The following is a 27,201-nucleotide window of genomic DNA, read 5'->3' as shown; positions in this document are numbered from 1 at the left end:
ACTTCACACAACATTAGGACATGTCCAATGAACTGGCCCGAAGACAACTTGAGGAATATAATGGAGAAGGGAAAAGAGGCAAGCAAGCAATACATATGCATTTTGGTTACTTTCATTTGTTGGTTACATTCATGTGTTGTAAACTGATCACAACTAAACAATGCAGGTTATGGAATGCAGCAGGCCACTGAAGAAGCCAAGACAGTCTAGAAGGACTTCACAAATACCAGTTGATGTTGGCAACATGGCATCCTAAGGCATCTTAATCTCTACTGCAGCCAAGGGGAAGAAAATAACAACTAAGCTAAGACAGTCACCGAGGCTAAAAACTACTGTCACGGCAAAGAAAACTGCTACCAATAGCAAGTGATTGAAATTACCAATTCCACCAAGTTTTTATTCCAGTCCATGATACTATCATGTACTGAAGAAATGTATATAAAGTTGGGCTTATGTTAGTTAGTACGAACTTATGTTAATTATTTATGAACTTATGTCAGGTTATGTCAGATAGTTAAGCTACCTCCTATGTATGCACTTATGTCAGCTTATTTCAACTCTGGTTAATGTTAGGTTATATGCAACTTTATGTCAATACATGCTACTTCCGTTTAATATCACCTTATTTCCACTCAATTACAATGTCAGCTTAATTCTGTGCATATCAGCTTATTGTTCATTGAAATTTGCAATGTTAGCTTAATTCTATGCATACAACCATATTTCTACTCATTGAAAATGCTACAATTGATACATGTAACTGACATTTAGACTGAGAAGTGTTCACTGAAAATGATAATTCTTCGTTCATACTTCATTACTTTGCCACATAGAGTGCATTCAAGCACTTGAGTACATTGTAAATGGACTACACTAAACCTGCAACTATATCTACAACTACAATCCCGATCACAACAACCATTACATGTGATGTTGCCTTCAGCAATTTCCCCTTTCCCGTCTTGTTTATTTCAGCCTTCAGTGTTTCCATTTCAGCATCGTCCACACACAAAGTGTCCTGGTATGGCACCGGCAGCTGCCGCCACGTCCAGCCGCTCGTGGATGGACCTGGACCGGACCATGAACTCACCGAACTCACCTCCTCCATGGCCACCGCCAAACCCTAGTTCTCACCCATCGCTGTTGTTCTCACCCGCCACTACCGCCGAACCCTACTTCTCACCCGCCGCCATCACAGCCTACTTCTTAGCTAGAGTCAGGAGAAACGCTGGAGTCGCAGGGGGGTTTTGTAGACCGAACCATACATTTGCCATGTACGTGTGACGATGTGTCAATCCGAGTCAGCAAAATCGGACTACCAACAGTCCATGCCAGCAAAGTTGGTTTTACAGATAGGTTAAAGGTGAACTTTGATCTTGTTTAGCAATGACAGGGGTTAAGTAAATCTTTCTTTTCTTTAGGTGGTTTCCAGACTAAGCCAAACTTAAGGGTAGTAATTTGGAGTTTTTCCTATTTATAAACAGGAGCCTAATTTTACAATATTATTAAATAATAATTATATTTAAAACCAATTCCATCAAATAACTCAAATATATGATATAGAATAATTCGATGAATCATGACAACATATGTTGGTTCTAGATGAATACATTATAGTAAATAAGTCGTGCTAATCTTACAGGTCCTGGTACACTCACTAATTCCAGTCTGCTGGATCTTTATTTTACAGGGAAGTTCAAAGCATGGTGCTTCGACATCCGGAATCTGGATCCATCTTTTTTGGACTGGGCCTCTAGGTTCGTGTTCGTGGATAGCTCCGTGTGCACCGTTACTCTTTTTTTGAAAGATCCGAAAAAACGGCTTTTTTAATTAAGGAGGAGAGAGTTTATCCAGTATGTAAGAAACATACTGCAGAACATACAGGTCGAGAAGAACAGCTGGTTGCATCAGCCTGCAACTACACAAGCGCAGCTCAGGTCGGAAGAAGAGAGATTACACGTTCAGAGCACGGGCAAACTAGAGAAAAAAACAAAAGGAATTTGACATATTTGTTCAGCCCCCACCCCCCTCTCCCAGCCGACCGCTTGGAGCAAAGATCTTCCAATAAGACAGGCGAAGCTAGCGTTGGAGGGAGGGGGTGCATGACTCTTTACTGTTTATAGGAGCTACAGTAATTTACCAGAGCTAATTTTACTAATACTTTTGGATGAAAAGGCATACTCCATAACGTGGCTCCGCCACTGGACACAACCATCTCCAGTGTCGTCGGATGCAAGGAGGAGAGGGCCTGGCTTCGGCGGCAAGGAGCTCCCGGGCAGCAACTCTGGTGCTGGAGAGAGAGGAGAGGACGTCCTGTAGCAGATTGAGAGATGTAACTCCACATGTTTTTACGTACGTACTATTTATCTTAAGTATCTATCGATTGATTCTCTTATCTATCTTATAATTTTTCATCTATCTCTTTAACACAAATCTTAACTCAAATAAAACGCCTGATAAGCATGTGTTCGCATACACCAGTGGAATTTTGTGTTGCGGATTGAGGCGGCGGTGCCCGGGTTTCAGGGGACCTCTGTAGGGCGTCCGTGACTTGTAGCCCGGCTCATCAGCCCATTGGTTGTAGGCCGAACCAGTATCAGCCCACTAGCCAATTGAGTAAAGCCCGGGAGAAGAAAAAGGCCACAACTAGCCCAGGTTATTTTTTGGCAGCCAACGGACCAGTTTCATCAGTTATGCGGCCCGGAAAGACTTTTTCTTTATTTTTGAACCGTTTTTCAGTTTGAAACTGAGATTTTATTATGTACTATATCTATGATTTTGTGCTTTTCAAAATTTCTAAATCTAGTTCAATGCTTTTTACATACTATTTCAACATTTTTAAATTAAATATTGAATTATTTTAATAAAATTTCAAAAAATTAAGAATATATTTATACTGTATCTCATTTTGTTAAATTAGTTCTCAGCAACATCATGATTGATTAAAAAACGGAGTTACGATTTAAGAGAAAATTACGTTTTAAAATTGAAATTCAAATCCCATAGTACCCCTCCCCTCAGCTGACACGTGGCAGCGCGCCACTAACGCCCGCTCCGCATCCTAGCCGTCCGCTAGGGCCTCGCACGGATCTCAGACGCATATCTACCCCGAAGCTACAGCGACAGAAGCCGTGTCTCGGTTCGCTAGCCCCCTCCCGCGTGGCGGCCAATCACATCCACCCACCTGGCCACCACCGCGCCGCTTTGCACTCGCAAAGCACGCGCTGGCGCTGCGCCCCACGCTCACTCGTGCCTCGCCTCGCCTCCCCCACCTACCGCGCTCACTTCCCTCGAGCACCTCGTGCGCGGCGCGGGCGGAGGGCCATGGAGGAGAGCGGGGCGACGGTGCGGCGGCTGATGGCGGCGAAGGAGGAGTCCGAGAAGAGCTTCTCGGACGTCGCCGCCGAGACGGGGCTCACCAACGTCTACGTCGCGCAGCTGCTGCGGCGCCAGGCGCAGCTCAAGCCCGACACGGCGCCCGCGCTGAAGGCCGCGCTCCCGGCGCTCACCGACGAGCTCGTGGAACTCATGATGCAGCCACCGTTCCGGTCCTACCACCCCGACATCGTCCACGAGCCCGCCATCTACAGGTGCTCCGCTCCCCTCGTTCCTCTCAAGCGTTTCCCTAACGCTGCAATCGACGATAGATGCTGCCTAATCTTGATTGTTCCCGTAGAATTTGTTCCTGTCGATGTCAACTTTGTGTAACAGAGAAAGAAGAATTTGTTCCTGTCGATGTCAACTTTTTTTGACAATTAACCTTTCCAAGTGACACAATTACCTTCCCTAGCAGCTAATTAGTGTAATAAGCACTTTTTAAGCTCAGTTATTCGCCTACGTCAAACTTTGTGCGAAGTTCTCTTGTGGGGTTCCTTTCGGAAACAAGGAAGTTCTTTTGGGGGAAATCATAGAAGCAATTGTCGAATTCGTTGTGGATGCGAGCCGCCATGTAATCGGAGCGAAATCTTCTTTGTGTAGTCCGCAACTCCTAACTCTTACCTAGTGAGAAATGGATGGTCAACCAAGGAAGTTTTGGGAATTTAGTTTAAATTTGAACTAAATCTTAAGGATTAGGATAGAACTTCCCTCTGTCTAAACAGGCTCTAAAAATTTCAGAAGACTAAATGTTTACTTACATTAGTGTTGTCTGATCATAAATAGAGGAGAGAGGCCTGGAGGCAAGTTGCAAAGATGGCACTATGTTTGGAAAGAAAATCACTCTGCTTAAAACTTTTGCACTAGTAATCTGCTTCTCCATATAAGTTGTACACGAACGTCAACAGTCCACAATCCACACGCTAGGTATCTCCGAGTCTCAAGACCAATGCCTCCATCCTTGGTTTCGACTTTCTTAATTCTGCAAGTTTGCATGTTGAACTTGACAGTCTCCAATATTCTTGTCAACAGCGTGCTAAAGTGGTACCATGTAGCTTTTATCCAGAGCTTCGTTAGTTTATGACATATTATTTCTTTCTTCCAATTTATCAGGATTTACAAATATTAGAGTAGCGTTCTTATTAACAATGTTACTATATATTGCACACAGATTGAATGAAGCTGTTATGCATTTTGGAGAGAGCATCAAGGAAATCATCAATGAGGAGTTTGGTGATGGCATGTAAGAGATCCACCTATGCTTCATTTCTGCATAAATTCCTGTTCCTGGTAATTGGGCATGAACAACTGTGAGATATTGTTAGTAAATCCATTTGTTATGCTTAAGTGTGGATATAAAAATCCTTTTAAAAACCACCATCTGGTTTCATCTTCGAGTTTCTTTTGTGGTCGGTTCGATGTCTCTGTGTTTGCCTGTAGGAGAACATTTGTTAGGTCTTGGAATGCTTTGAATTCTGTTCTCTTCTATGCAGCACCGATATGGATACGGGTATCGGTATTGGCCTGATACAGATACGGGGATACACTATTTTTCTAGAAACTCAATACGCGGACGTTTTAGTATTTTTAATATGTTTTACAAATGTTTTAGCATTCACATTCCATGATTAAGAGAAGCCACCACTGCAATATATTGTGACTTGTGAAGTTACACAAGGGTGGAAAAACTGGACCTCGTGTAAAGGTGAAAATACAGAAAACAAGTAGTACATGCAGCCAGGCAGGATATAAACAAAATGCAAACAACCAGAGCCAGTTAGGTAATGTCTGATGATTGCAGATCAAACTTGTGTCGCTAAATGGTTGCATATCAATAAGGTAACCGAGATAGGCTGACTAAATTGCTCACTAAATTGCTCTACGAACATGAGATGAAATAGAAAGAATCACTACCTAAGCGTACAATGGTACAAGAGTGACTAACTAATGTTGTCCTACTGATTCGGTCGACTCGGCCAGACCTAGTTGCCTATGTGAGAACAAACCTTATGAGAACACAGAACAGACCACTCGGTCGACTCGGCGGAAGGAGTCAAGGAGAGCAGACCACGTGAGAAGTAATAGAGAAGCAGAGCAAAGAATGGGCTACTCACCAGATCTGGAGGGTGGCTGCCGGTTGGAGGGAGTGGAGGCGCAGACTGCCGGGGCTGCTGCTGGCTCGAAGCGTGGGTGGCAGCCGGTGTGGTCGAGACCAGCAATGGCGAGACGCCTGTGTGCTGGCGGCAGCTAGCGAGATGCGAGATCCGAGAGGCTGCTGCGTATCACTGAGAGGATAGCCACCTGATTAAGGATTTGAGTGGGCCGAACCGGACTGCTGTTGGGCTGGGCTGTATCCACGAAGTATCCATAAGGTATCCGATATTCTATGAATTATTTTTTCCAGATACTCCTCGGATATATATCCAAGCCGTATCCGAGTCGGATACCGTGTCGGACTCAGATATGCACCTTCGTAGGAGTATCCGTGTTTGGTAGGTGCTCTTTCATCTGTGGCTGACGAAACCTCAGTAAACACTTGAATGTGTGCAGTTAGCAATTATATGGGTGGAATCCTGTTCACGAAACTGAACGATCTATCAAATGTCAAAACTCTATTTGTGAAAATGACTTTCTATTATCATATTTCCATTGCTTCTTATTGCAGCATGTCGGCCATAGATTTCTACTGTTCAGTTGACAAGGTTCGAGGCGCTGATGGAAAAGATCGTGTGGTGGTCACCTTTGACGGGAAGTATCTGCCTTACACTGAACAGGTTTGTGTTTTCTTCCTGTGTTTCACCTGCCATGCTGTTTCTGGTAAGCTCATGGCGCTACCTGCTTGCTACCAATGTAATACCAATCAGACTTGTTCCATTCATACCGGTAATACCACCAGTTAAAATTTTAGCAGATAGATAATCCTTGAATGAGTCGCAGAGCTATTGATTTAATTTGAATAGTCGTTATACGTCTATGCAGTAAGATTATCATCTGACTGGCCCATCTAAGCACACACTTATGCATTTTCATATCTGCAGAAATCTGAACATATGATGTCAAGGCCGACCCGCAAGACATCTTGAAATGGCTGGTGTGGGAGAACTATGCTGTAGCTACATGGAGCCACCATGTAGCAATGTATTGCCTTGTCGTACTTTTTTGGGCTAGGAAAAGGATTGAGCATGCCTAATCCTTTTCCTAGACCAAATGATCCACAAAATAAAACGGACCTGTATTGATGCACACATGAACTGCTAAAAGCCATGTTACAGCTTGGTTCCACCCTTGCTAGCTTTACAGGGTCAACAACACATGAATTATTGCACTGCATTTGACAGTGCTGGAATAAATAAATAAAAAGTTTGTTTATTTTGTTGGATATGCATGAATTGTTTAAGTATTGGACTGAAACCTTCTAACCATGCTATTACTCTGTTTGATAGGGCACTAGCTTCGAGATCCATGAAGGATTGGAAGTTTATAGGATAAAATAAAGTAGTTTAAATATATATTTTTAGTCTAAAATAAGGATAAGATGTCTCAATAAAAAAACCCTCAATCTATCCATAGGTTTAGTTCCAAGAATTTTTTAAGCTAGAGATAACCAGCTTTAAAAATTCTTATACTTGGAACTTTGCCAAACAAACAATATATCTGACTGTTATTAGTCCCTGCTCTCAGATGGATTGAGTGTTCGGTCATCAGCCCTGACTTGCTCATAGCAGTGTTATTTGGATATCGTGTCTAATTTTTTTACCGAATCAGACACCTCAAATCTAAGTTGAATTTTGCGTGTCCAATTTTTTTTACCGAATCAGACACTGAATCTGAATCGGATTCTGACATCTCTGTATCCAAATAACACTGCTGGGTACTAGTTTGCATTGATGCATATATGGAAGCAGGAGCCTTCTACATGGCAGATAAGGTTTCGCAATAGAATGATATGCTCAATTGCTTGACTTGCTACAATTGTACTAGCAATTGATCTTAGCAGATAGATAATAGCCTTGAACGAGGCAACAGGATGAGTCTTTCTGTGTCTGTACAACAAGTTTATCATCGCACTGAACCATCTGAATTTGATTAGCAGTTCTAAGCACCCACTTCCGTTTCTCGCATTTGCAGAAATCTGAGCATATGATGTCAAGGTTGACCCGCAAGACATCTTGCGATTATAACGCCTGGTGAGGGAAAGAAGATGCTGCTGCGTGCAGTGAATATAGATAGTATAATATCAATTGGAAAACAATTGAGCGCACCCTTTCCTGTGGGAACGATCAACGAAATAAACAGACTCGAGCATAGTCTGTTAATAAAAGCCAAGCCACTTGCCGGCTCTACGAGTTGAAGAGTGGCAAACACAAGAATCAGGATCGCATTCGATTGTGTTGCAATAAAAGAATGGGAATAATTTGTCGTGTGTATGTGTTGTTCTGTACCAGAGATGATGCCTTCGGAGTGCGAACCAAATTGTTCCTGGCCTCGTCATCGGTGTTGTAAAGTTGTAATTGAGCAAGAAGAAAGTTCCAACATATTAGGTGTGCACTTGTATCATCATAGTAGTAGTACATAACCAATACGCATCATGTGGCAGAGTTAGCCAATGCGAGGTCGCGGAACATGATCGTCATCACGTTGGCGGAGCTAGAAAACAAGAAGCGGATGTGCGCAGGTATAACAATATAATTGATAACGTGCAATTAGACTAATACTAAATAAATTTATATCTAATATTAAACTACTCACTGGTGATATTGTGGGATTTTTAGAGTGTCCGGACATACTAAGACACGAAAGAAAATTCTATGAGATCCGGTCTCAATAGAAATACTCTATCTAGTGTATTTCACATGTTCCCCTCCTTTCTCTCAGTTACACGTGCCATCCGTTGAATGAGGGAAGGACAACATGGATCAGAATCTCGTAAAGATCTTTCGATCAATGATCTTATAGAATTTCCTTCCTAAAACACTCCAACTCCGCCATAGGCAGAACCGGGCGTGCGGTATCCCGTGAAAATCAGAGCCGCGTGTTTGTTTGATGTCTCTACTAGGCGGACACGTAGTTTTTAGGATATGTGGCTATTCGACTGAGACAAGGCTGGGAGGACATGAAGCTTGCACCCGAACCAAGCATCGGTTGCCAGGCAAACGTGCGATGAGGCGCCGACGCCGATCAACCTTGTTAAGCAGCCAATTCGATCGGCTTCGGCTATTCGCCCTAGAATTAATTGAGAGATTTGGAAAGAAAAAAAACACTTTCAACACTTCACGTGTGATTATTGGAACAGTATATTTGAATTATAGGACCTAAATCGATAAATTTTTCTCAAACACATATGAGAGCTGCGCGTCATTGCATTAAGAAAGAAAGTGACAGTTTATAAGAAAAACTAGGCCCAAAAACCTTAACAAGCATAGATTACAACCCGCAGAGCGCAACTCGCACGTAAGACACAGAAAGAAACCCCTAAGCCCCTAAGCAACCGAACGGCTAAGGTTCGCCAAAGCGTCATACAACACGGCACACATGTAGCAACAGTACACCACACAACCCGACCAAGCGGCACCCACACCAAGTGGCACCCTTACAAGCAACTGCGCCCATCTAGCACCTTGACCAGGACCCTAACAGGCGGAGCCCTGCTCCTACGCCTGACTACCAACACGGTCAGCGGCTCCCTTGCCAAACCCCAAGCACAACAGACAGGTTCCTGGGATGTCGGAACATAGTCACAGACGCACAAGCGTTGAGAGGAGGTGAGAAGACTGGCCGAATAGGAGAACAACCGCGCAGGATGAGCCCGGCAAGGAGTGGTGCTAGCTGTAGCATCAAAGAGAAGCAGGATTCTCCACAGCGACGCCTTCAGGAAGGAAGCAGCAATAGAACCGTTGTTGCTCGTTCGGGAAGCTGAATAGGGTTTTCATCTGGAGAGATCTCAAGGGGAAGCTTCGAGATGATGCCTCCAAGGAGGTAATGACGCCCACGGTGCCACCGTCGTTGGCAATGGTGCCCGATAAGGCTTTCGCCCGTAAATTCCCCTTACGACTGCACATTCCAATGAACACATAGCCTCACCAGATAGACCATAGCAACAACCTACAAAGGGATAAGTAGCAGTACTCAATATAGAAGCAAGAAGACCGTAGCATTGCACCCATCAACGAGCATATGGCGCACTAGGGCCACAAAGGGCCAGCAACCGACCAAAGTCACGGACAGCCACCACCAGTACGGAGCGACATGGCCAACCGAAATCCTAACTGGGAGTGTGAGGTCGAGGTGGCCAAGATAGCGATGGAGAAAGCCCACACACCCACTGGCCCGCTGGAGCTAGAGCCGAAGCCACAGGCAGGCATCGAGGCGAGCAAAACGTGCAGGCTAGCCACCGAACAGATCCGACTAGGGAGTGATTGAATCCGGTGAACTACCATACGGATCCAACCGAAGTAAACCACCTCGCCAGCGGATCCAGCCAGAGCAAGCTCACAACAAGAGCCGAGGGGAGGTGAGAGGGGAAGATGTGGGGAAACGGAGGGAGGAAAGAGGCTGTGACAATATGGCTTCAGAGCCATCGCCACCGGTGTCCACCCACTGACGTCGATGACCAAAGCAAGCTAGGGTTTGGAGGGAGGGCGTTGGACTGCAGGTTGAGTCACCCCCAAGCCGCTAGACTGGGCGAGGCAGGGGGCTGGGCTGGAATGGTTTTTTTCTCATTGAAAAATTCAAAACCAACAAATTGAAAAACGACTTCAACATTTTAAGTGTGAATTTCTGAAACAGTATATCTAAATTGATCAAAAGAGGAAGTGCTTGAAGATATCCACTCCAAAGATCAAACGAATGATTACATGATTTGGCTTCAGCAATAGCAGACAAATTGATCGAATTAACACCTTGATATCTAGCCTATTACATAATGGCAGGGTCCCAAAACTTTTAATCTACATGAACTCAAGGGGAGGCGCCGAGACTGTAGGAATTGCAAACATCCATGGGGAACAAAATTACTACAGATATTACAGAAGCACCCCACTGGTATGGTTTTCATTTAGTGCGGAAAGTGCCCTACGGAACGTGTCTACGTGGCATCTAGTGGTAAACATTTTGACTGTGCAACAGTTCTACAGCTGCTGCCACGACACCCTTCCCTTCTGAAAAGATGTCAAGTGCAGGTTCCTCAATCTTTCTCTGGAGGAGTTTATCCAACTCACCTCTTAATCTCTGTAAATGTAAATAAATCCCAAATTAGAACAAGGAATACATAGTTATAATCTTACGCTGAACTATTTTTCGTGCCCATAAATTGTCAACGCAGACCATAGTACAAATCAAGCATGTGCAGTGCTCATGTACGTAGAAGTCAGCTGAAATGAATGATAGCTTCTACATTCACTACAATAATTCGATATTGCTATAAAAAAAAGAATCCTGATCTCAGTAAATCCGACATAACAGCACAGCAAAATTACCTGTTGTAGGATTTTGGTTCCTACAGAATAAAGGAATGTCGACACATGTAGCAAGCACCAACAATTCCAAAAAAGAGAAAACAGTAAGGGTGTGTTTGGATGAAGGGGATTAACAATTCAAAAAAAGAGAAAACAGTAAGTGAGTGTTTGGATGAAGGGGATTATTTCGGGAATTTTTAGGATTCAGTTCAAAAGGATTTGAACCCAAATGCCTTGTAAAGCTTCAGTCCCTCATTCCACATTTATCATTTCTGAACTTCAAGGCATTATTGTGCAGAAACAGAAAACAACTTTTTTGAGCGAAACTAACAAAAATAATTGAAGATACTATATTTTTCAAAGTTGAAACAATCTATTGTAGGGAAGCTGGTTATACCTGAATCAACTCTATGATACGCTTTGGGGCCGAGAAATGAAGATAACCCCCGAGCATCTCGATGCCTTCTCCAGTTGTGCTCAGACTAAGGGAACCACCAAAAAGTAAAAGGGCGTAGTCTGATATATTTGTTGAGTCCCTAACATAAATGCTAGCCGTCTTCACCTTCTCACTATAAACCAAGTAAGGCAATGGGAATTGATTCACAAACGCATTGACTGATGATGGGTGAATGTCCACTTTTCCCACGTCTTTGGTATAGAAAGCTGTCCTCTTGCCTCGCCTTTTGCATTGTACGACATTTGGGTAAAGCCCAGCGCACAAGACAGCACAAACCATCTCCAGATCACTACCATAGTGGTTATATGCCTGAAGTCAAAGCATGGAAGTAAGAAGCCATTCTGGACTATTGTGTTTACAAAAAATAGACAATCATATGTCCGAGAATCCACACTAAAAGTATTTGACACATCTAGTTATTAGGTACGAATCAAATATAGTAATGTTCAGTATGTGTAAAAGAGAATGCACAGAACACACATAGCAAATGTAGTGCAGAGTGTATTTATTTTTCATAAAAAAGAATATTAAATATGGAAGCCCCTAGTTGCAACAGGGATTAAAATCCCAGAAAAGGTCTTGCCCTTAACAGAGATAAATATCCAAAAATATGGGAAAAGATGGTGAAATAAATTTGAATTATGCAAAAAAATTGACTTTTTTTGAAAAATGTATCAAGATTGGTGGGGATGAACTGGATATTGAAACATAGTGGATATTTCAAAACTAGGTTGGATGTGCACTGCAACTTAAAAAACTGCCGGCCCCCTGCTCTGGGTTGCAGGTGATTGGGAGAAACTTTAATCAATAATTGTCACATCACAGGCGTGGATATAGTACCACTGCATGAAGATAGATAGCAAAACAGTCTAGGGTAGTTATATAATTAGATAAACTGCATGTTTGAAATGAAAGAGAGATCATAACCTTCACCCCTCTTGTCTTGCTAACAAATCCAATATCAGATAGTAGATCAAAAAATTGATTTCGCATGTCGTCCATCATCTTCAGGGTCATGGGGGACAGAAAATTTTCCCAACAGAAAGAACGTTCTCTACCACTCTGCTTTGCTTCCTTCCATGCCACAAATGCCTTAAGAAGAGCAATGTGATCGCTGGCAAAAGAAGTTACAAGAAATTATTAGTGAGCCTCAAGCAACTTTTGCATAAAATTGCATGTAATGAATGCCATCACTGTCAAAGAATGATGTGTGGTCACGGCAGGTTATCAAGTGTAAACTAGAGCAGGTCCCAGTTTTCTACATCTGCAAGACTCCTCTAGCAGCCATTAATCTAGAAAGTAACCATCCCACAGGTGCTGTAAGTGAAGCAGTACTCGGCAGATGTGAACAAATTGCTTCATTCAGGTAGGCAGAGACAATCAAATCAGACATAATTTCTATTATCCATGGTTGTAGAAATACCAACTTATTTAAACAAACGAAAATACCAACTTGTTAGTACAGGTACCTCAAAAAGAACCTTTATATACTTATTTAATCCTCAATAGATATCAAATTAATGAAACTGTTCTAACAATTACCTGCAGGAGTCACCAGCAAATGATCTTTTGACAGCATCAGCTTCTTCTTTTCTATCTATTGGGAGCACAAATGGATTACGATATGCAAGGGCAGCAGCAATTGTTAATACTGGATCCAGGCACTGGAATACAGATCCCATAAGCAGCATTTTCCCAATGTTTGGGTCCAGTGGAAGCGTACAGAGATGTCGTCCTGCACAAGACCAAAGTAGGATGAGCAAAGTGTACATATAGCTGGAATAAAACCAAATAGGCAAGAAATCTTGTATGCAGGTTAGTAGCAAAATTTCATACCTAGAGAAGTGAGTTCCTCCTTATCATCCAGTGCTCCAATGGTTTTAAGCAGCTCAATTGCATTCGTGACAGAAAGTGGATCTGGTGGCTGCAGTGACTTGGCTAAAAAAGAGGATACTGCTCCAAGCTGTAAGCTTTTGATATTAAGGCATAGTTCTTGCAAAGGAGTCCTAAGAATTTCAGGCAACTGAAACTGTGGCATTGCATCATGAATGACTTTGGGGTAAAGCCTATAGCAACAACCTGGCTGAACGCGACCTGCACGACCTCGCCTCTGTTCAACATAGCAAAAATAGGTAACTTGATCTTAATGGATTTTCAAGTTTGCCAGAATGCCTAGTTATATTGACAGCAGTAACATACCTGGTGGGCAGAGGCTTTTGATATCCACGACGGTAGAAGGCACGCAAGTTTATTCAAGGCATCATAGCTTGTCTCCTTGGCCTTACCACAATCAATTACATAGACAACATCATCTATAGTAATACTACTCTCTGCAATATTGGTTGCCAGAACAATTTTCCTGAAATTACATATATAATCATCAATAAACAAAGAGGAATGCAACAGTAGCTCAAATTGCACAAGTAGTACGTCATTTTCTTAAATAACATATATATTTATCAATAAATAAAGAGGAATGCAAAAGTAGATCAAATTGCACAAATAGAATATCATTAGCATTACAGGAGCTAGCTCAAATGAATTATCGATCATTTAAAGAGCTAAACATGAGTGCATCACATAAAACAATTAGCATTAAGAAAACCATGAAAATGAAATAAAATGGTGATTAAATAATGAGAAAATAAAAGCAATACATTTATGCTCAAATATGGTTGAAAGAGACAAAATAATTTGAAGTGGCCCAAATAGCTCAAAAGGATACTGGAAGGGAAATGGCATAGGTCAATATCATTGCTAATTGTTACTCATGGCTTAGATGAAACAATCATCATAATTGTGTACCTTCATCAGTTCAATTCCTGACCATTGTTTTAACTATGTGCTACATTTGTGCCAGAACTAAATTTTACCATCAAAGGTACCAACAATGGTAATGAGAAAGGTCAGAAAACCAGAGAATTTCTACGAGTTCCTAAGCAGAGCATAGTAGTGTGAAAATGCCCAAGGGAAGGTAAACCAGTAAGAAAGGAAAAACTATGTCTGGAATACATTAAAAGGTGTGTACCGTAATCATGTCCATAACACACTGAAGATTCTATTTTCTCGATAAGTAGCTAAGTGGCTTACCTCTTATTAGCTGGTGGTCTGTCAAAAATTTCACGCTGATTGACAGTTGGCATAGAACCGTGCAAAGGAAGAACAAGGCATTTATCAGAAGTGCCAAGGAAATTATTCACTTTAATCTTGTCCAGAAGTTTTGAAATTTCATCCCAGCCAGTAAGGAACACAAGGATTGCACCTTCCGCTTCATGACGACAAATATACTCAATTGTACTTTCCACCTAAAATGTCAACATAAATGTGTCATATTAGCCGCACAGATATAATGTGACATTGGACAAAGTTCCTGGCATGCAAATTTTTTCTTGGATACGGATTGGCAGTGCATTAGGTTGAAATAATGCTGGTGTACAAAGGTGAAATGACTCTTTAAGCATTAGCAAAGGCCACCAATACTTGGATGGGAACTTATTGGCATGGTAGCACTATTCTATATGTGTCATGTCAGAGCAAGAATGAGTGAAATGACAAAATGGGAACTCAGAACTCTGTTCCTCATGATGAGGGGAAAAAAGGACTAGCAGCAGAGTCCAGCTTCTCTAATAGTCTAATGAATCATGTAAAGCAAATAAACAACAAATCAAGCATAGAGGGAATACACAAAGCTCCTTTCACCACTTACTCCAGTGTTTCTAGCAAACATCTCACGTCATGCAACTATGCAAGTGCATTAAAATTTGAAATACCTGGTTGATTTAAATACCAAAAAAAAAAGTTGATAGAAGAATTTGATGAATGCGCGATCTATTAACGATATGGTGGATGGCGCCATGTCTCTTTTGAACAATATCTATGATATATATCCACTTAATTGCTATTATACATGCATAAAACTTCCAACTACTTGTGGAATCAAATGTATGAATATGAAAGTATAAAAAAGTACATAGTACATACAAGGCTCAAATCTAGTTCAGCAGCAGACCAAGCTTCAAGGGACTGCCTTGTTGTAATGCTGTAATTTCCATATTCCTTATTAAAGTCAATGTCCTAGAAAAAAACAAAGTGAGCCAAAATATAATGTGCCTGGTGTTGAAGAAAAAACGAGAATTTCTTATTTCTGCAAATATTTGTTTATGACAGTTTAGACTTTAGAATTATATTTATCTGTATTAGCGAGAGAAGTGCTGAATCAGAGTGACATAACATAATACGCACATTAGTATAGAACTGGACTAATCCTTGCACATCAAGACTGAGTAAAGAAAATAAAGTTCAGACGATAAAAAAGTTAAAGTTTACCTCAAAGACATCAGATAATGGATCATTCTTAACTGATGAAAACCTCTTTCTCCTCGAACTACCAGCAAAATTATCACGTTCAGAATTGATCTTGTATCGAGTCTTTTCTAAAACGTCTTCCAGGAACAACTCAGCAACAGGAAAAGTGAACCCCTGCCCAAGACACCTCGCCATAAATATAACACATAGAAATATTGAATCGAGCATATCTTCTATTGATGTTGTTCATGAAAGATTACAGTACCGGGATGTGCATTATTGGAGCATCTCCGAAGTATTTGGAAAAAAGTTCAGCATTTATGGTTGCACTCATCAATACAAGGCGAAGGTCTGGACGTCTTGGTAGAAGGTCACGCAGTATTATGATGAGAAAATCTTCGTTCATGCCACGTTCATGAATTTCATCAACCAGTAAATGACTTACACCAACTAAATCTGGCTCTTGAACCTGCAGTTTATATTTTTTGCAGTAGATTTAAGTCTATTAACACCAAAATAGCTGCATATGAAAAATAAAACTATAAACTAGTCGGTGCATTAAATTGCCATTGTGAGTCTTAAGGTGGGTTGAAGTAAATGAAATAAACTACACCGGTACACATATTCAGTTCAGCGATGGTATTCCTATGTGTGGATGTCCTAAGTCAGGTAACTAAAATCCCATGTGTCCAAATCATAGAAGTAGCTACATGCATTGAGATGGATATGATTGACAGTGCCAGAGTGCACAGAATATTTTCACCGGTGTTAAGAGGCATCTTGAGTAAAGGAATTGTCGCATACAGGCAGTCAGGCACATGGGTGGTAAAATGAACTGCACAGTGCACAGTGAAACATTTCTCTTTCAGTTTCTCTGACAAAAGCGAAGGAATTTTTGTTTGCCTCGTCTAAAAAATTGGTACAACTTACTTATCAGTTGTATGCTTCAGCGTGTTAAATCAGAAACCAATTCTGAGCACTGAACAACACATCCAATGGCACCTTTAATTCAAGCAACAATAGCCGCATGTGCAGCTTTTTTCCTTTCTAGAAGAAGCAAATGTATGTAAAAGTGCATGTCACTGAAAGCAGCATGGCAGGCAAGAACAACCCCCCCCCCCCCCCCCCATGCATGGAAAGAAAGAAAGAAATACAACTCAATCCATAGACGTGCACAACCCCATTTCTAACTGAGATCACTTGACCAATCTCATCTGCATGAAAAGTTGAAAACAAACATGTGAAAGTTGAGTCATTCTACATTCAAACAGTCATGAGTTCTACAACTCTGGAGAGATTTTTTACTGTCAATTCTGGAGCTGCTTCAAAGTAGGCTATGATAGAACCGAACTACCAAATGTTCCAACATTTAACACAAAGTAACAATTACAAACAAATAGAGAACAAGGAAAAATGTACTTCCATTTTAATTCAGAAAGTAGATAAACGAAAACAAGCAATGCAAATATAAAGTGGCCTCGCCATCTTAAGACATGGATCTATTAAGTATCTATCAGTAAAGCCATACCAGTCTTCTAAGTAAAACTCCTGTAGTGCAGAACAGCAGTCGTGTTTGTGGTGACCGTTTTGATTCAAGGCGAATCTGGTATCCAACAGTCTCACCAAGATCTTCACCCCTCTCAGAAGCTACTCTTGCTGCAACTGATATGGCAGATATACGGCGGGGCTGAGTACAGATTATGCTGCAATCAGCACCACGGAGGCTATCTATCTCTTCTTCTAATATGAACTGTGGAAGCTGGGTTGTTTTGCCACAGCCTGTCTCACCAGAAATGACCAGAACCTGGTATTGGAAAAACCCAACAAATTAAAGAAAAAAGGAACCAAATGGCCATACCAATGAGAGCAATTACAGAACCCTACAATATAGACAACCTGAAACATATAATCAAATCACCATATAGCAAACATGAACAATGAAAATCACAAGCAGTATAACACTAACTCTGTTATCATTTGATATTATGAATGTCACCACTGATGGATGTCAGCATCTATATGTCGATAAATAATGAGAACTCATGTTCATTAAACCCATTAATTCACAGATTAGCTTTCTGAACAAAGTAAGAACAAACAATCACTAAGAAAAATAACAGGGCATACAACAGAAGATACAGGCTATAAATCTACTGTCCAGACAGAACATTCAGAAGTAGATCAAACTTTGGAGGCATACTACCTGATTGTCTGCTACTGCTCTCAGAAACCCCTCTCTCATGTTGAATGCAGGTAATTTCTCCCTGAAAGATTCCATTGATCTAGCACTTGCTGTCATCTGGAAAAAAACACAGATGGTGGGATCCATGAAGAATGCTCTCAGAAATTGGAAAAGGAAGGGGAGGGGGAGGGAGGTATGGTCGCTGACAATACCTTCCTTGAATTCTGCAAATCCCTAAGCTGAGAACTGAGCTTTTCTTTATCAATATTTAATGCTGGTTCAACTACTGACGAGGATGTGCTAGGCAAAGATTGTCTTAATGAGATTGTAGATGTGCTTGCAGAATCTTTAGTATTCGACTTTGACCTGGACAAAAGGTCTTCCACTCGCTTCTCTATCTGATTAGACATGATAATCTGCCCACAGTTCAAAATATAAACAACGATCAACAAAACGACACTGATAATCATATTAAGTATCAATCAGACATTCCATAGCACCTCTTTTTGTGTTGATCCATGCCTCTCATCAAGATCTGCCCGATAATCAGGTAATGGAACTTTGCTGAAAACAAGTGTCTTCCCTTTGTTGTATGCATTACTATCTTCCCCAGGTTAAAACACAAGACAGGTAAAGTAGAATTTGTCAGCTTTTAAGTGTTATTCATAGGCCAACATAGGAGGTATCAAATGATGCACTAGATACTGTCAAATAATCTACTGACAAATAACAAATAGATTCAGTTATCAATTACCAAACTATGATAACAGTGATCATAGCCAGGCGTTGCATCTATCTATGCTAGTTGAGCATAGCCGTAAAGATGTGAGGTGCAGAACAGGCATGTGATCTTACAAGTAAAACCCTTGTCTTTGAGCCATGTCTGCAAGTATGTTCTGCCCATCTCGTCCAAAATTCCGCTTGACTACTAGCTCCTGCTGAGGCCCTTCTCTTAATTGCCCGATCTTATTCCACCATTCATTCTCATTGACCTTTTCCACCTGAAGATTGGCGAGTGTGTAAGACCTTGTGAGAAACTACTACATGCAGGAGCTAAATATTATGCGGCGCATAGGATAAATGAAGCATATTTAGTCAAGTCATGCATCTCAGGCTAATTGCACAGGCCAACAACCTATGCTTACCAAACTAAGTGGACAAAGATTAAAGCAGATGAGGCTGTTCGACTGTTCCTAACAACAAATTAGAGCTAAACAGGTGTACCAGAGGAGATGCAACCTAGCTGCGCTTTATGATGGATCCTACTGGTGGTTCTACCATTGCGGCGAGCAGCATGAAGACTTTCACTGGGTTGACATCGCATGGCAAATAGGATTAAAAACTGATGATCAAACTACGTGACTACGTGCATGGATATAGCCTCTAATTGCGAGAACTTCAAAAACACTAGACAGCTACCGAATTACAAGTAAAGCTTTGGTTCGAAGCTCCAACCAATCTACGAAAATTGATCAGAACTACATCAGACCCGCTACTAATCGCCGGCACTGCCACAAACAGCAGTCTGGGGCACAAACTAAAATCTCCACAACATCAACGCATCACGATCCACGAATCCGCAGCTGCATCGTCCACACGAAACATCCAAACGCATCATCCGCCGTCGCGTCGCGGGCGGCTAAGTATAGGTCCTCACCTCCCCATGCATCTGCCGGAGCCGCTCGGCGCGCCACTGCGGGTCCCACCACCTCTGCTCCCCACGTCCCCCTCCCCCGCCCCCGCCGCGGCCTCCCCTGCCTCCGCCGCCGCCGCCGCCGCGCCCGCGCCCGCGGTGCGAGTTGGGCCCGCCGCCCCCGCGCCCGCCGCGGTAGGACATGGCGGCGAGGTTCCTGAGCGCCCCTTGGGTTTTGAGGGGGACGGCTACGAACGCGAAGGAAGGGAAGCGGCCGCTGCTGCGGGAGAGGAGGCTACCGCGGCAGGTGGACGAGTGGAGGAGCATCTGGGTCGCCTAGTCGGGAGAAAAATGTACCGGGCTTGGCATTGGCTCCGTGTTGAATTTTTTTTTAGATATTGTGGACTGATATTCAGCGAATTAAATAACTGAAGTGAGAAAAATTTTATCCGTTACTTTATTCTTATCCGTTAAACGAACGAAATCTTTATGTCACCCGTTTAACATGCAAGAAATTAATCTCACTCGCTAAATATACGATATATGCATATAATTTTTATTCTTTTAATTTAACTTTTTTATACGGTAATTTAAAAAATAGTGCATATTTATTCGGTGAGAAATATATTTTATGCAAATAGCTATCGACAGTGGTTATTGTTTTGTGAATTTTAGTTCATGCAAATTTGTCGATATTTGTTTATTTTTTTGATGTAAAATTGTATGAGTATTTTTTTTAAAGTTATATTAGGAGGATACAAAATATATTTTTTGAATAATTATAGTTGTGAAGCACTATTAATATATAATTCGGCATAGAGGTTATATACGTTGATAAATATTACATAGAACATGGGATTTTATCGTCACTGCGCGAAAAGATCATAACCATAAAGAGATGACGGCAACAAATATTGATATGTATGGTATATCTAAAGACTAAATTAATAGTGTGCCGCTGCTAATCCTAACATGTCTTAAGGAATGAAAAAAATATCAAGTTATAATAGATACTCTCTACTAAGTGCACCTAGAATATTTACCCTTTCATAGGGCTTCAGGTCCTGCGCCTTAGCGCGACAGACCATCTCCTGCTTCCTTTCCCTCTCTGATTCGTGTGCTTCAGTCATGGTGCACTCCTTCGCTGTCTTTCTCATGAGCTGCTCCTCGTGACGCTTTAGTTGTAGTTACTCCTGTTGTTGCTCGTACTCCCGGCGTTTGTACGCTTTCCTTCTCCACCGCATGATCATATGGACTTACCGCTTTTGGTGCTCATTTTGCTTCATATCGATCCATTATATGAAGTCACAGATAGGTTGAGGAGACTAGACAAATAAAAAAAGATGGAAGATTAGTAAGATAGTGTATGAAATCATATGGAAAGTGCTACATCTATGTCGCTATACTAGTGGGTATTTGTCGGAGGATGAACTCCTGTCGCAGGGATCCCGAGAGACCCCTTTTTAGAGATTCGGCCGGGGGGATGATCCTGAACGAGCTTGTCTGGGAAATAAACGGGAACGGAAATAAATGCAGCGGCCGGTGGGAGAAGATCGTCCTAGTGTGAGAAAGATGGGTGCACCGGGATTTAGACAGGTTCGGGCCGCACGGAGGCGTAACACCCTACTCCTGTGTGAGTGCTATATCTATCCTTGAAGGGAATTCTTCAAGGATATATCTGGTTACAGGGGAGAGCTGTTTTACAGAGAGCTTGAGGCTCTCGTGTTCTAGCTTGGCTTGAGCTGGTTCGAGCGTGAGCGTTGCCGGGCTTTTTTCCTGTGGGCGTCTCAGTCTGTCTTTTTTTTCCTCTCTCTTTTATGTGTTCTCCATCCTTTCCTTTTATAGGCGCGCCGACCTCGACTTATCCTGAATGGGAAAGAAGGGGTGCGAGTGCCAAGGTGCCACGGAGAAAGGCGTCATCATTCCGCTTCGGCGAAGTGAAAGGGGCGGTGGAAGATTGCGGCGTGTATCCGACCACCCGCCACTGTGGAGGTCCTCCGGCGCCATTCAGGGGGCCCACCGGGCAGCCGCAGAGGTGTCTGGTGCGCCCACCCTGTCTTGTTCTTCTGCCGGGGCAGGGTGGCAGGCGGAGCGCTTCGATTCTGGCAACGTTATCCCGAGGCACCCGGGTGAAACGGGACGGGACCCGTGCATTAAATGGACCCACGCCCCCCGGTCAGAGCATGGCAGGGTCTGACACTGGGGCGTGGGCAGCTGAGAATGTCAGGATGTCAGGATGTCAGGCCGCGCGTGCCTATTAAATGCGGCATTCGCGTCTTTGACTGGCTGACACCCCGGCGAGGGGACCCTTTGGGTCGTCGAACGATCTTGCTCGAACCTTCGGGGAACCGAGTCCTCGGGGGCTGCCACGCGCAGCCCCGAGCACTCTCTCCCGAGCACTCCGGCGAGACCTTCGGGGAACCGAGTCCTCGGGGGCTGCCACGTGCAGCCCCGAGCACTCTCTCCCGAGCACTCTGGCGAGACCTTCGGGGAACCGAGTCCTCAGGGGCTGCCACGTGCAGCCCCGAGCACTCTCTCCCGAGCACTCCGGTGAGACCTTCGGGGAACCGAGTCCTCGGGGGCTGCCACATGCAGCCCCGAGCACTCCGGCTGCTTGGATCATCGGGGGACTACAGTACTCGGGGGTAAGTGAGAATCTTTCCGAGCACTTCCTTCCTGGTACTTGGACTTTGCGGATCATCGGGGAACTGGGGTGTTCGGGAACCTAGAGGCTGCGGCCCCGAGCACCTTCTCCCGGGACTTAGTTTCTTCTCATCCTGTAGGGTGGACCTCGCGGGATGGGGACACGTGGCGGATGGCCGGCCCGGTCTCGGGACTCAGGGACCCCTGGTTCCTAATACACCGACAGTACTCGTACGGTCTATGTTAAGGCTTGTCGTATTGATAATTGGCATATATGAAGAAGCGTAGGTCATATATGTAGGAGATGTCATGAGACTCGTAAAGCTTATAAGGGTCACCACAGAAGCATATCGACGGTTCGACCCCCTGGGGGATAAAAATCCTCTAATGTTTCTTAGGTGGGCTTAGTGGAGCTGAGGAAGACATTGTAGTTGAGAGAGTTGAGAAAAAGTGATATATCAATGAATGAGGGTGGGGTTATTTATAGTGGTTAGGGGCTGGTGCATATACTGAGTGTATGGGCTTGCATGGGGGTTGAAGCATAGGATTCATTGTGAAAACTAGAAAAGTTATGGCATTGATGCTCGACAAAGATTCTCTATGAAAGTTATTGCTTGGTGTGGTTATTTCATTCTACAAAAGTTCAGCAACAAATTATTGTTGCCTTCATATGGAAGACAGAAAATCCTATGAAAACATTGAGCTTAAAAAAATGTATTGGTACAATGATAAAATCTGGTCATTTCATTGAAAAAAGTAAAGTACATAACAAATAAGGGTCATCGTAAGCATTTATTATCTTTCTGTGGGTACATTATATAAGGCAATATGTACCGACTCATACACATTATACGACATGTTACAATGACATGTAGTACTCCATTGCTAAACGAAGCATGCCTTACGGAAAGACAAATTGCCAGGTGTAAGAAAACATCTACAGAAACCACAATGCTCTTCATTGCTTGTTTTGTCCGCCATGTCGACATAGAAATGACGTTGTAGTCCAAGTTTATGAGCATTTCGGTGATGCAGGACGTCTATTCTTTCGTTATTCACATTTCAGAGTACGAAAAAATAGTACTCACCTTCTTTCCTATTTTCTCAACACCATTTACTTGTATCATCTATAATTTTTTCCAGACAGATGATTATGGGTTCTAGTACTGGATTGACCCACGTATAGAACCACACATTCAAAAATATATCCGTCACCTTCACCTCTTCATTGAGAAACTACATGAACAATTATGCCAAGAGAGAGCTAGAAACATCAGAAGAAGCTATATCCCACCTCGCATGGCTGGTCGGAGGAACAACCGGAAGTAATATCGATGTGATCTTGTAGTAGGCAGAGGATTTAATTTTGTATTTGATGTGTACTATTTTTCAATCACTAAGACATGTAAGGTGAAGCGCTGGTACACCACAAGGGGTATCGTATATGCCATAGTACATTCGTTCGACATGTTTTTCATGCCACTATTGTGAAATGGTCGTTGTACGAGTAGTTTGAAGAAAGATATTATGATAGTAACAATAATCGGAGCTGCTTGAAGAAAGATAATTACATAACACCATGAAAGTAGCAATGACATAGCTGCGTACAAGTTACGTCCCCTCTTAAGGACGAGGCCCCTGGTCGCATCCATCCTCAGGACCCTACACATCCTCACTCTCACCTAGTTAGCTGAGTACGTGAGGTGGTTTGGTGGAACGATCGGCTGCGTAGGATGTCCAGCCGACAGTGGAGTGGCATACTCGTCCTGAGAGGGTTGTGTCCCCGGGAGTGGCGCACTAGGTAGCTGCGACACACTGAGCTCATCGCCTTATCCGAAGATGAGTCATACCCAGAGACCTGAGTAACGTCCCTGCTAAACAGCTCCATGTAACTACCATATGCCTCTACGTCCCAAAGATCTTCGATCTCTGCACATGAAACAACTAAGAAAACATGTTAACATCAATAAACTGTTACATACGTAACAATTTGTTATGCATGAAGCAAGTATCGTACCTGAGCGGGGACGCAAAAACTCGAACGACCTAGGTTTGTGGAGTAAGGGTGTGTCACCGCGGTGGTGTAGAAGGAGTGACCAGCCTCGGTGAAGGATTGCCTCGCCATAGTAGGGGTTAAATAGGAAGCCGGGATCAAAGACATCCTGAACGTGTCAACATCAAAGCTCGAAAGTCGTGGTCGGTGCAACAACTTGGTGAAGGTGGTGGATGGGCGTGACAGGATATGAGCTGACACTCGTGGTCCCGTCGTAACTTCCGAGTATGAATTGGACCTTGACCACGTTTTGGATAATGCGGCCAAATGCCGCGCTCATCTTCGCCCTTGGGACCTAGCCGCCACTGTTGCTTCGACGCATGTGCCTTGGCATCAATCTGGTATAGTATGTCCCTCTGCAAAGAAAACGTTCAATTAAATAAACAAATTTTTTACCATCTATTGTAGTAAATACGTACTCACGTAGTGTTATTCGTACCTCAAAAAAATGTTTCTGGTCCTTGTGCTCCGGGTACGTGTCGCACACGTCCGCATGGTGTGGAAGTTCAGCCGCTGTTTACGTGACCTGGATCCACGTCTAAGGCATGAACCACGAGAGGTACACCGCGCACGCCTCCTCAGAGAGTGGTCGATCCTCGTCGATGACGTGCTCGATAGCTTGGTCCCATTCGTCAACCCACCGCTGCACACGCAACACAAACCCGCTCGTGGAATAAGCTCCCCTCTATGTCAACCTGCAAAAATAAATATACGTGAAAATAGGTGTGGAAGAGTGTCGTATGAAAAATATAATTACAACGTTACACATCTAGGTATGTTGATAGGCACCGACCTAGCTACCTGTAACGGGAATGCCTAGAACTTCCTGAACTGCCACATCACGCGATGAGGTGAGAACTCATCAACGTAGATGTTGAAGACGAGAGCGCAAGTCGTGAACCAGTACTCCCGATTACATAAGCAGAGCACCAAAAGTCCAAGCAGAGTGCGTCGATGTACCTCGGCCTCCGTGTACGTAGTCTAGCGGACACATTCCACCGTCAGCTTATCGAATCGGTGAATAAAGTTTGGGTACGCGCGATGTGTCTAGACGCTGGACCAACTCGGTTGTGCAACCATATCTAAACTCTTGCTGGTTTAAGGGAGAGGACTAGCACTTCATATCTAAACTCTTGAGTACTTGACATACTCCTCTCCCTCTCTTGACTTAGTGGTTGCATATTTGAGAGTGTGAGAGTATCTAGTGCATTACTTTGTAGTGTTTGAGCTTTGTGTCACTAGTGATATTTTAAGCAAGCGTCGTTGACTTGTTATTCATTGAGGTTGTCATCTCCTAGATGGCTTAGAGGTGGTTATACCATTGATCCCTTCAAAGAAGTTTGTGAAGGAGCCTCAGTGATGATTGTGTGAGATTTTGAGCATGCCCCACTAGAGCAGTTAAGTGCTACTCTAGTGGAATTGAGGTATTGAGTAGTTTATTATTCTATTCTAGTTTAAGATCAAGTTGCTCGATGTGAGCCTCTTCTCGTGGTGAGAAATACATACTCGATAGAGGAGCAATTAGAAGCTTAAACTCAACTTAACATGGATTAGGGGTGATCGGTAAATCACTGATACCACGAGATAAAATTCGTATGTCATCTCTTGTGCTATTTACATTTATGCAATTTATCTTCCTAGAATATAAATTATTGCATATCACCCTAGGATTGCAAACTTTGGTATAGTTCTATTTGCTTTATATTGCTCTAGTGATCTCTAGTTTAATTATCACAAGTTTATTTAATCGCTTAGCATTAGTTTTGAAACCGTTTATTCACCCCACTCTAATCAGTATCTTGAATCCTACAGTGATCAGGTGGAGCGAAAACACACTCGACCTAAAATCCGAGACATCAAACTCGAGCAGGTTACCAGGTGCAAATCCACCTCCGCCTCCGGCCTCGATGGGGACCTAGGATCCGACCAGATGCCCAGACCCGACACCGCCCCTGTTGCCGTCCGCAAGCGCGACGCGGTCCTTGCCGTCGTCGTACCAGAACACGATCCACTAGTTGGGGTTTCAGGACACCACCCTGCCCCGACTGGCCCTCAACGATGGCGTCCACAGAGGACACTGCAGAGGAGTTGTCGAGGCTAAGGCGCACGAGGGAGAGTGGCTGGCCGGTGGGCTGTAGAAGAGGTACGCGAGGCAGAGCGCGAGCAGGGTGAGCCCCGCGCGGTGAGGCAGCACACACGGTGGTAGGAGCACTCACCTCCGACGCAACACTAAAGACGAGCGCCGCTATGTATTTGACGCCGGCCAGATCCAATGCTGCGCCCAGTGGTGGAGCTAGGTTATGCAGTGTGGGGGCACATGCACCCCCTCATATCCAAAAATACTACTAAAATTAGCTCTGATGAACAGTAAACTATTGTAGCTCCGATGAACAGTAAAGAGCCATGCACTCTCTCTCCGATGCTGGCTTCGCCCCTGGCCGCGCCAGATCCCCGTGGCGGTGACCGGCGCGTGGAGGGGATGGCAGCGTCTACATCGCCACGGAGGAGGCGCAAGGAGAGTAAGGCGGCGACACACTCGAGCGCGGTGCGGGATCGACCACCTTGGGGGAGGCCTGGACCCTAGTCAAGCGCGAGGAGCAATGCAGAGAGGGCAACACGGGGATGCCAGAGAGGCCAGTCCAGATCCTACGACTTCGATTTTGGCGAGCGCAAAGCTGGGCTGATGAGATGGTCTCCAAGGTTCCTGAAGAGATTTTGCATTGAGAATTTAGATTTTTTTTGTCTATTGAAAATTGAGGAACCTGAACTGGTAAATGTCCCTTAATTTAAATTTGGTTTTGCGCTTGTGGTAGTTTTGAATTTTGAACCTGCGTTCCTATTTACCGTTTCCTATGTTTATTGTTGAGAACCTTTTGAGCACTACTGCCACCTCCGCTTTCAGTTCGGTGCGAAATAAAACGATGCCGTAGTTTGATAAGTATTATACATAAAAGATTTATATTTGTCGCTTAAATATGATATTAGTAAAACTAACATCAATAGTACGTGTGCATATTCTTCATGATTGTTTATACCAAAAAATTAGAAAAGGAAACGATTCAAAACTAGATCAATTTCCTAAACAACAAGAGACCGGAT

General features: G+C 43.3%; 2 protein-coding genes across 3 annotated transcripts; one reads left to right on the top strand and one right to left on the bottom strand.

The window, feature by feature from the left end:
* The first annotated feature begins 3,227 nt into the window (after positions 1–3,227).
* LOC133907398 (cyanate hydratase) lies at positions 3,228–6,752 on the top strand. The gene is made up of 4 exons (XM_062349431.1): positions 3,228–3,590; positions 4,547–4,618; positions 6,041–6,149; positions 6,414–6,752. Exons 1-4 carry the CDS (start codon positions 3,325–3,327, stop codon positions 6,456–6,458), a joined length of 492 nt encoding a protein of 163 aa, XP_062205415.1. The 5' UTR covers positions 3,228–3,324; the 3' UTR covers positions 6,459–6,752.
* Positions 6,753–10,171: 3,419 nt separating this feature from the next.
* LOC133907126 (DExH-box ATP-dependent RNA helicase DExH1) lies at positions 10,172–19,755 on the bottom strand. 2 transcript variants are annotated; one of them, XM_062349156.1, is made up of 16 exons: positions 19,431–19,755; positions 18,629–18,774; positions 18,274–18,373; positions 17,986–18,189; positions 17,795–17,890; positions 17,120–17,395; positions 15,857–16,060; positions 15,613–15,765; positions 15,268–15,360; positions 14,377–14,591; positions 13,486–13,645; positions 13,123–13,396; positions 12,829–13,021; positions 12,214–12,400; positions 11,227–11,595; positions 10,172–10,602 (listed from the first exon to the last, which is right to left on the bottom strand). In XM_062349156.1, the coding sequence occupies exons 1-16, from the start codon at positions 19,731–19,733 to the stop codon at positions 10,471–10,473; spliced, it is 3,105 nt and encodes a 1,034-aa protein (XP_062205140.1). In that variant the 5' UTR covers positions 19,734–19,755; the 3' UTR covers positions 10,172–10,470. The 2 variants fall into 2 exon arrangements, with proteins under 2 accessions (XP_062205140.1, XP_062205141.1); XM_062349157.1 differs by having other exon boundaries at positions 18,274–18,377; positions 19,431–19,572.
* Between the last annotated feature and the right edge of the window lie 7,446 nt (positions 19,756–27,201).

The sequence above is a fragment of the Phragmites australis genome, chromosome 24, assembly GCF_958298935.1.
Source record: "Phragmites australis chromosome 24, lpPhrAust1.1, whole genome shotgun sequence".
Taxonomy (NCBI): Eukaryota; Viridiplantae; Streptophyta; class Magnoliopsida; order Poales; family Poaceae; genus Phragmites; species Phragmites australis.
The sequence above is the reverse complement of the archived record's forward strand: the minus strand, read 5'-3'. Positions and strand labels throughout refer to the sequence as shown.

Excerpts from the sequence above, each read along its gene's own strand:
- LOC133907398 (XM_062349431.1), top strand. The coding sequence starts at position 3,325 with ATGGAGGAGAGCGGGGCGACGGTGCGGCGGCTGATGGCGGCGAAGGAG. Across the intron at positions 3,591-4,546 it reads CACGAGCCCGCCATCTACAG|ATTGAATGAAGCTGTTATGC; the intron begins GTGCTCCGCTCC and ends TATTGCACACAG. Across the intron at positions 6,150-6,413 it reads ATCTGCCTTACACTGAACAG|AAATCTGAACATATGATGTC; the intron begins GTTTGTGTTTTC and ends TCATATCTGCAG.
- LOC133907126 (XM_062349156.1), bottom strand. The coding sequence starts at position 19,733 with ATGCTCCTCCACTCGTCCACCTGCCGCGGTAGCCTCCTCTCCCGCAGC. Across the intron at positions 18,374-18,628 it reads CAAAGACAAGGGTTTTACTT|TAATGCATACAACAAAGGGA; the intron begins GTAAGATCACAT and ends TGGGGAAGATAG. Across the intron at positions 11,596-12,213 it reads GCAAGACAAGAGGGGTGAAG|GCATATAACCACTATGGTAG; the intron begins GTTATGATCTCT and ends CTTTGACTTCAG.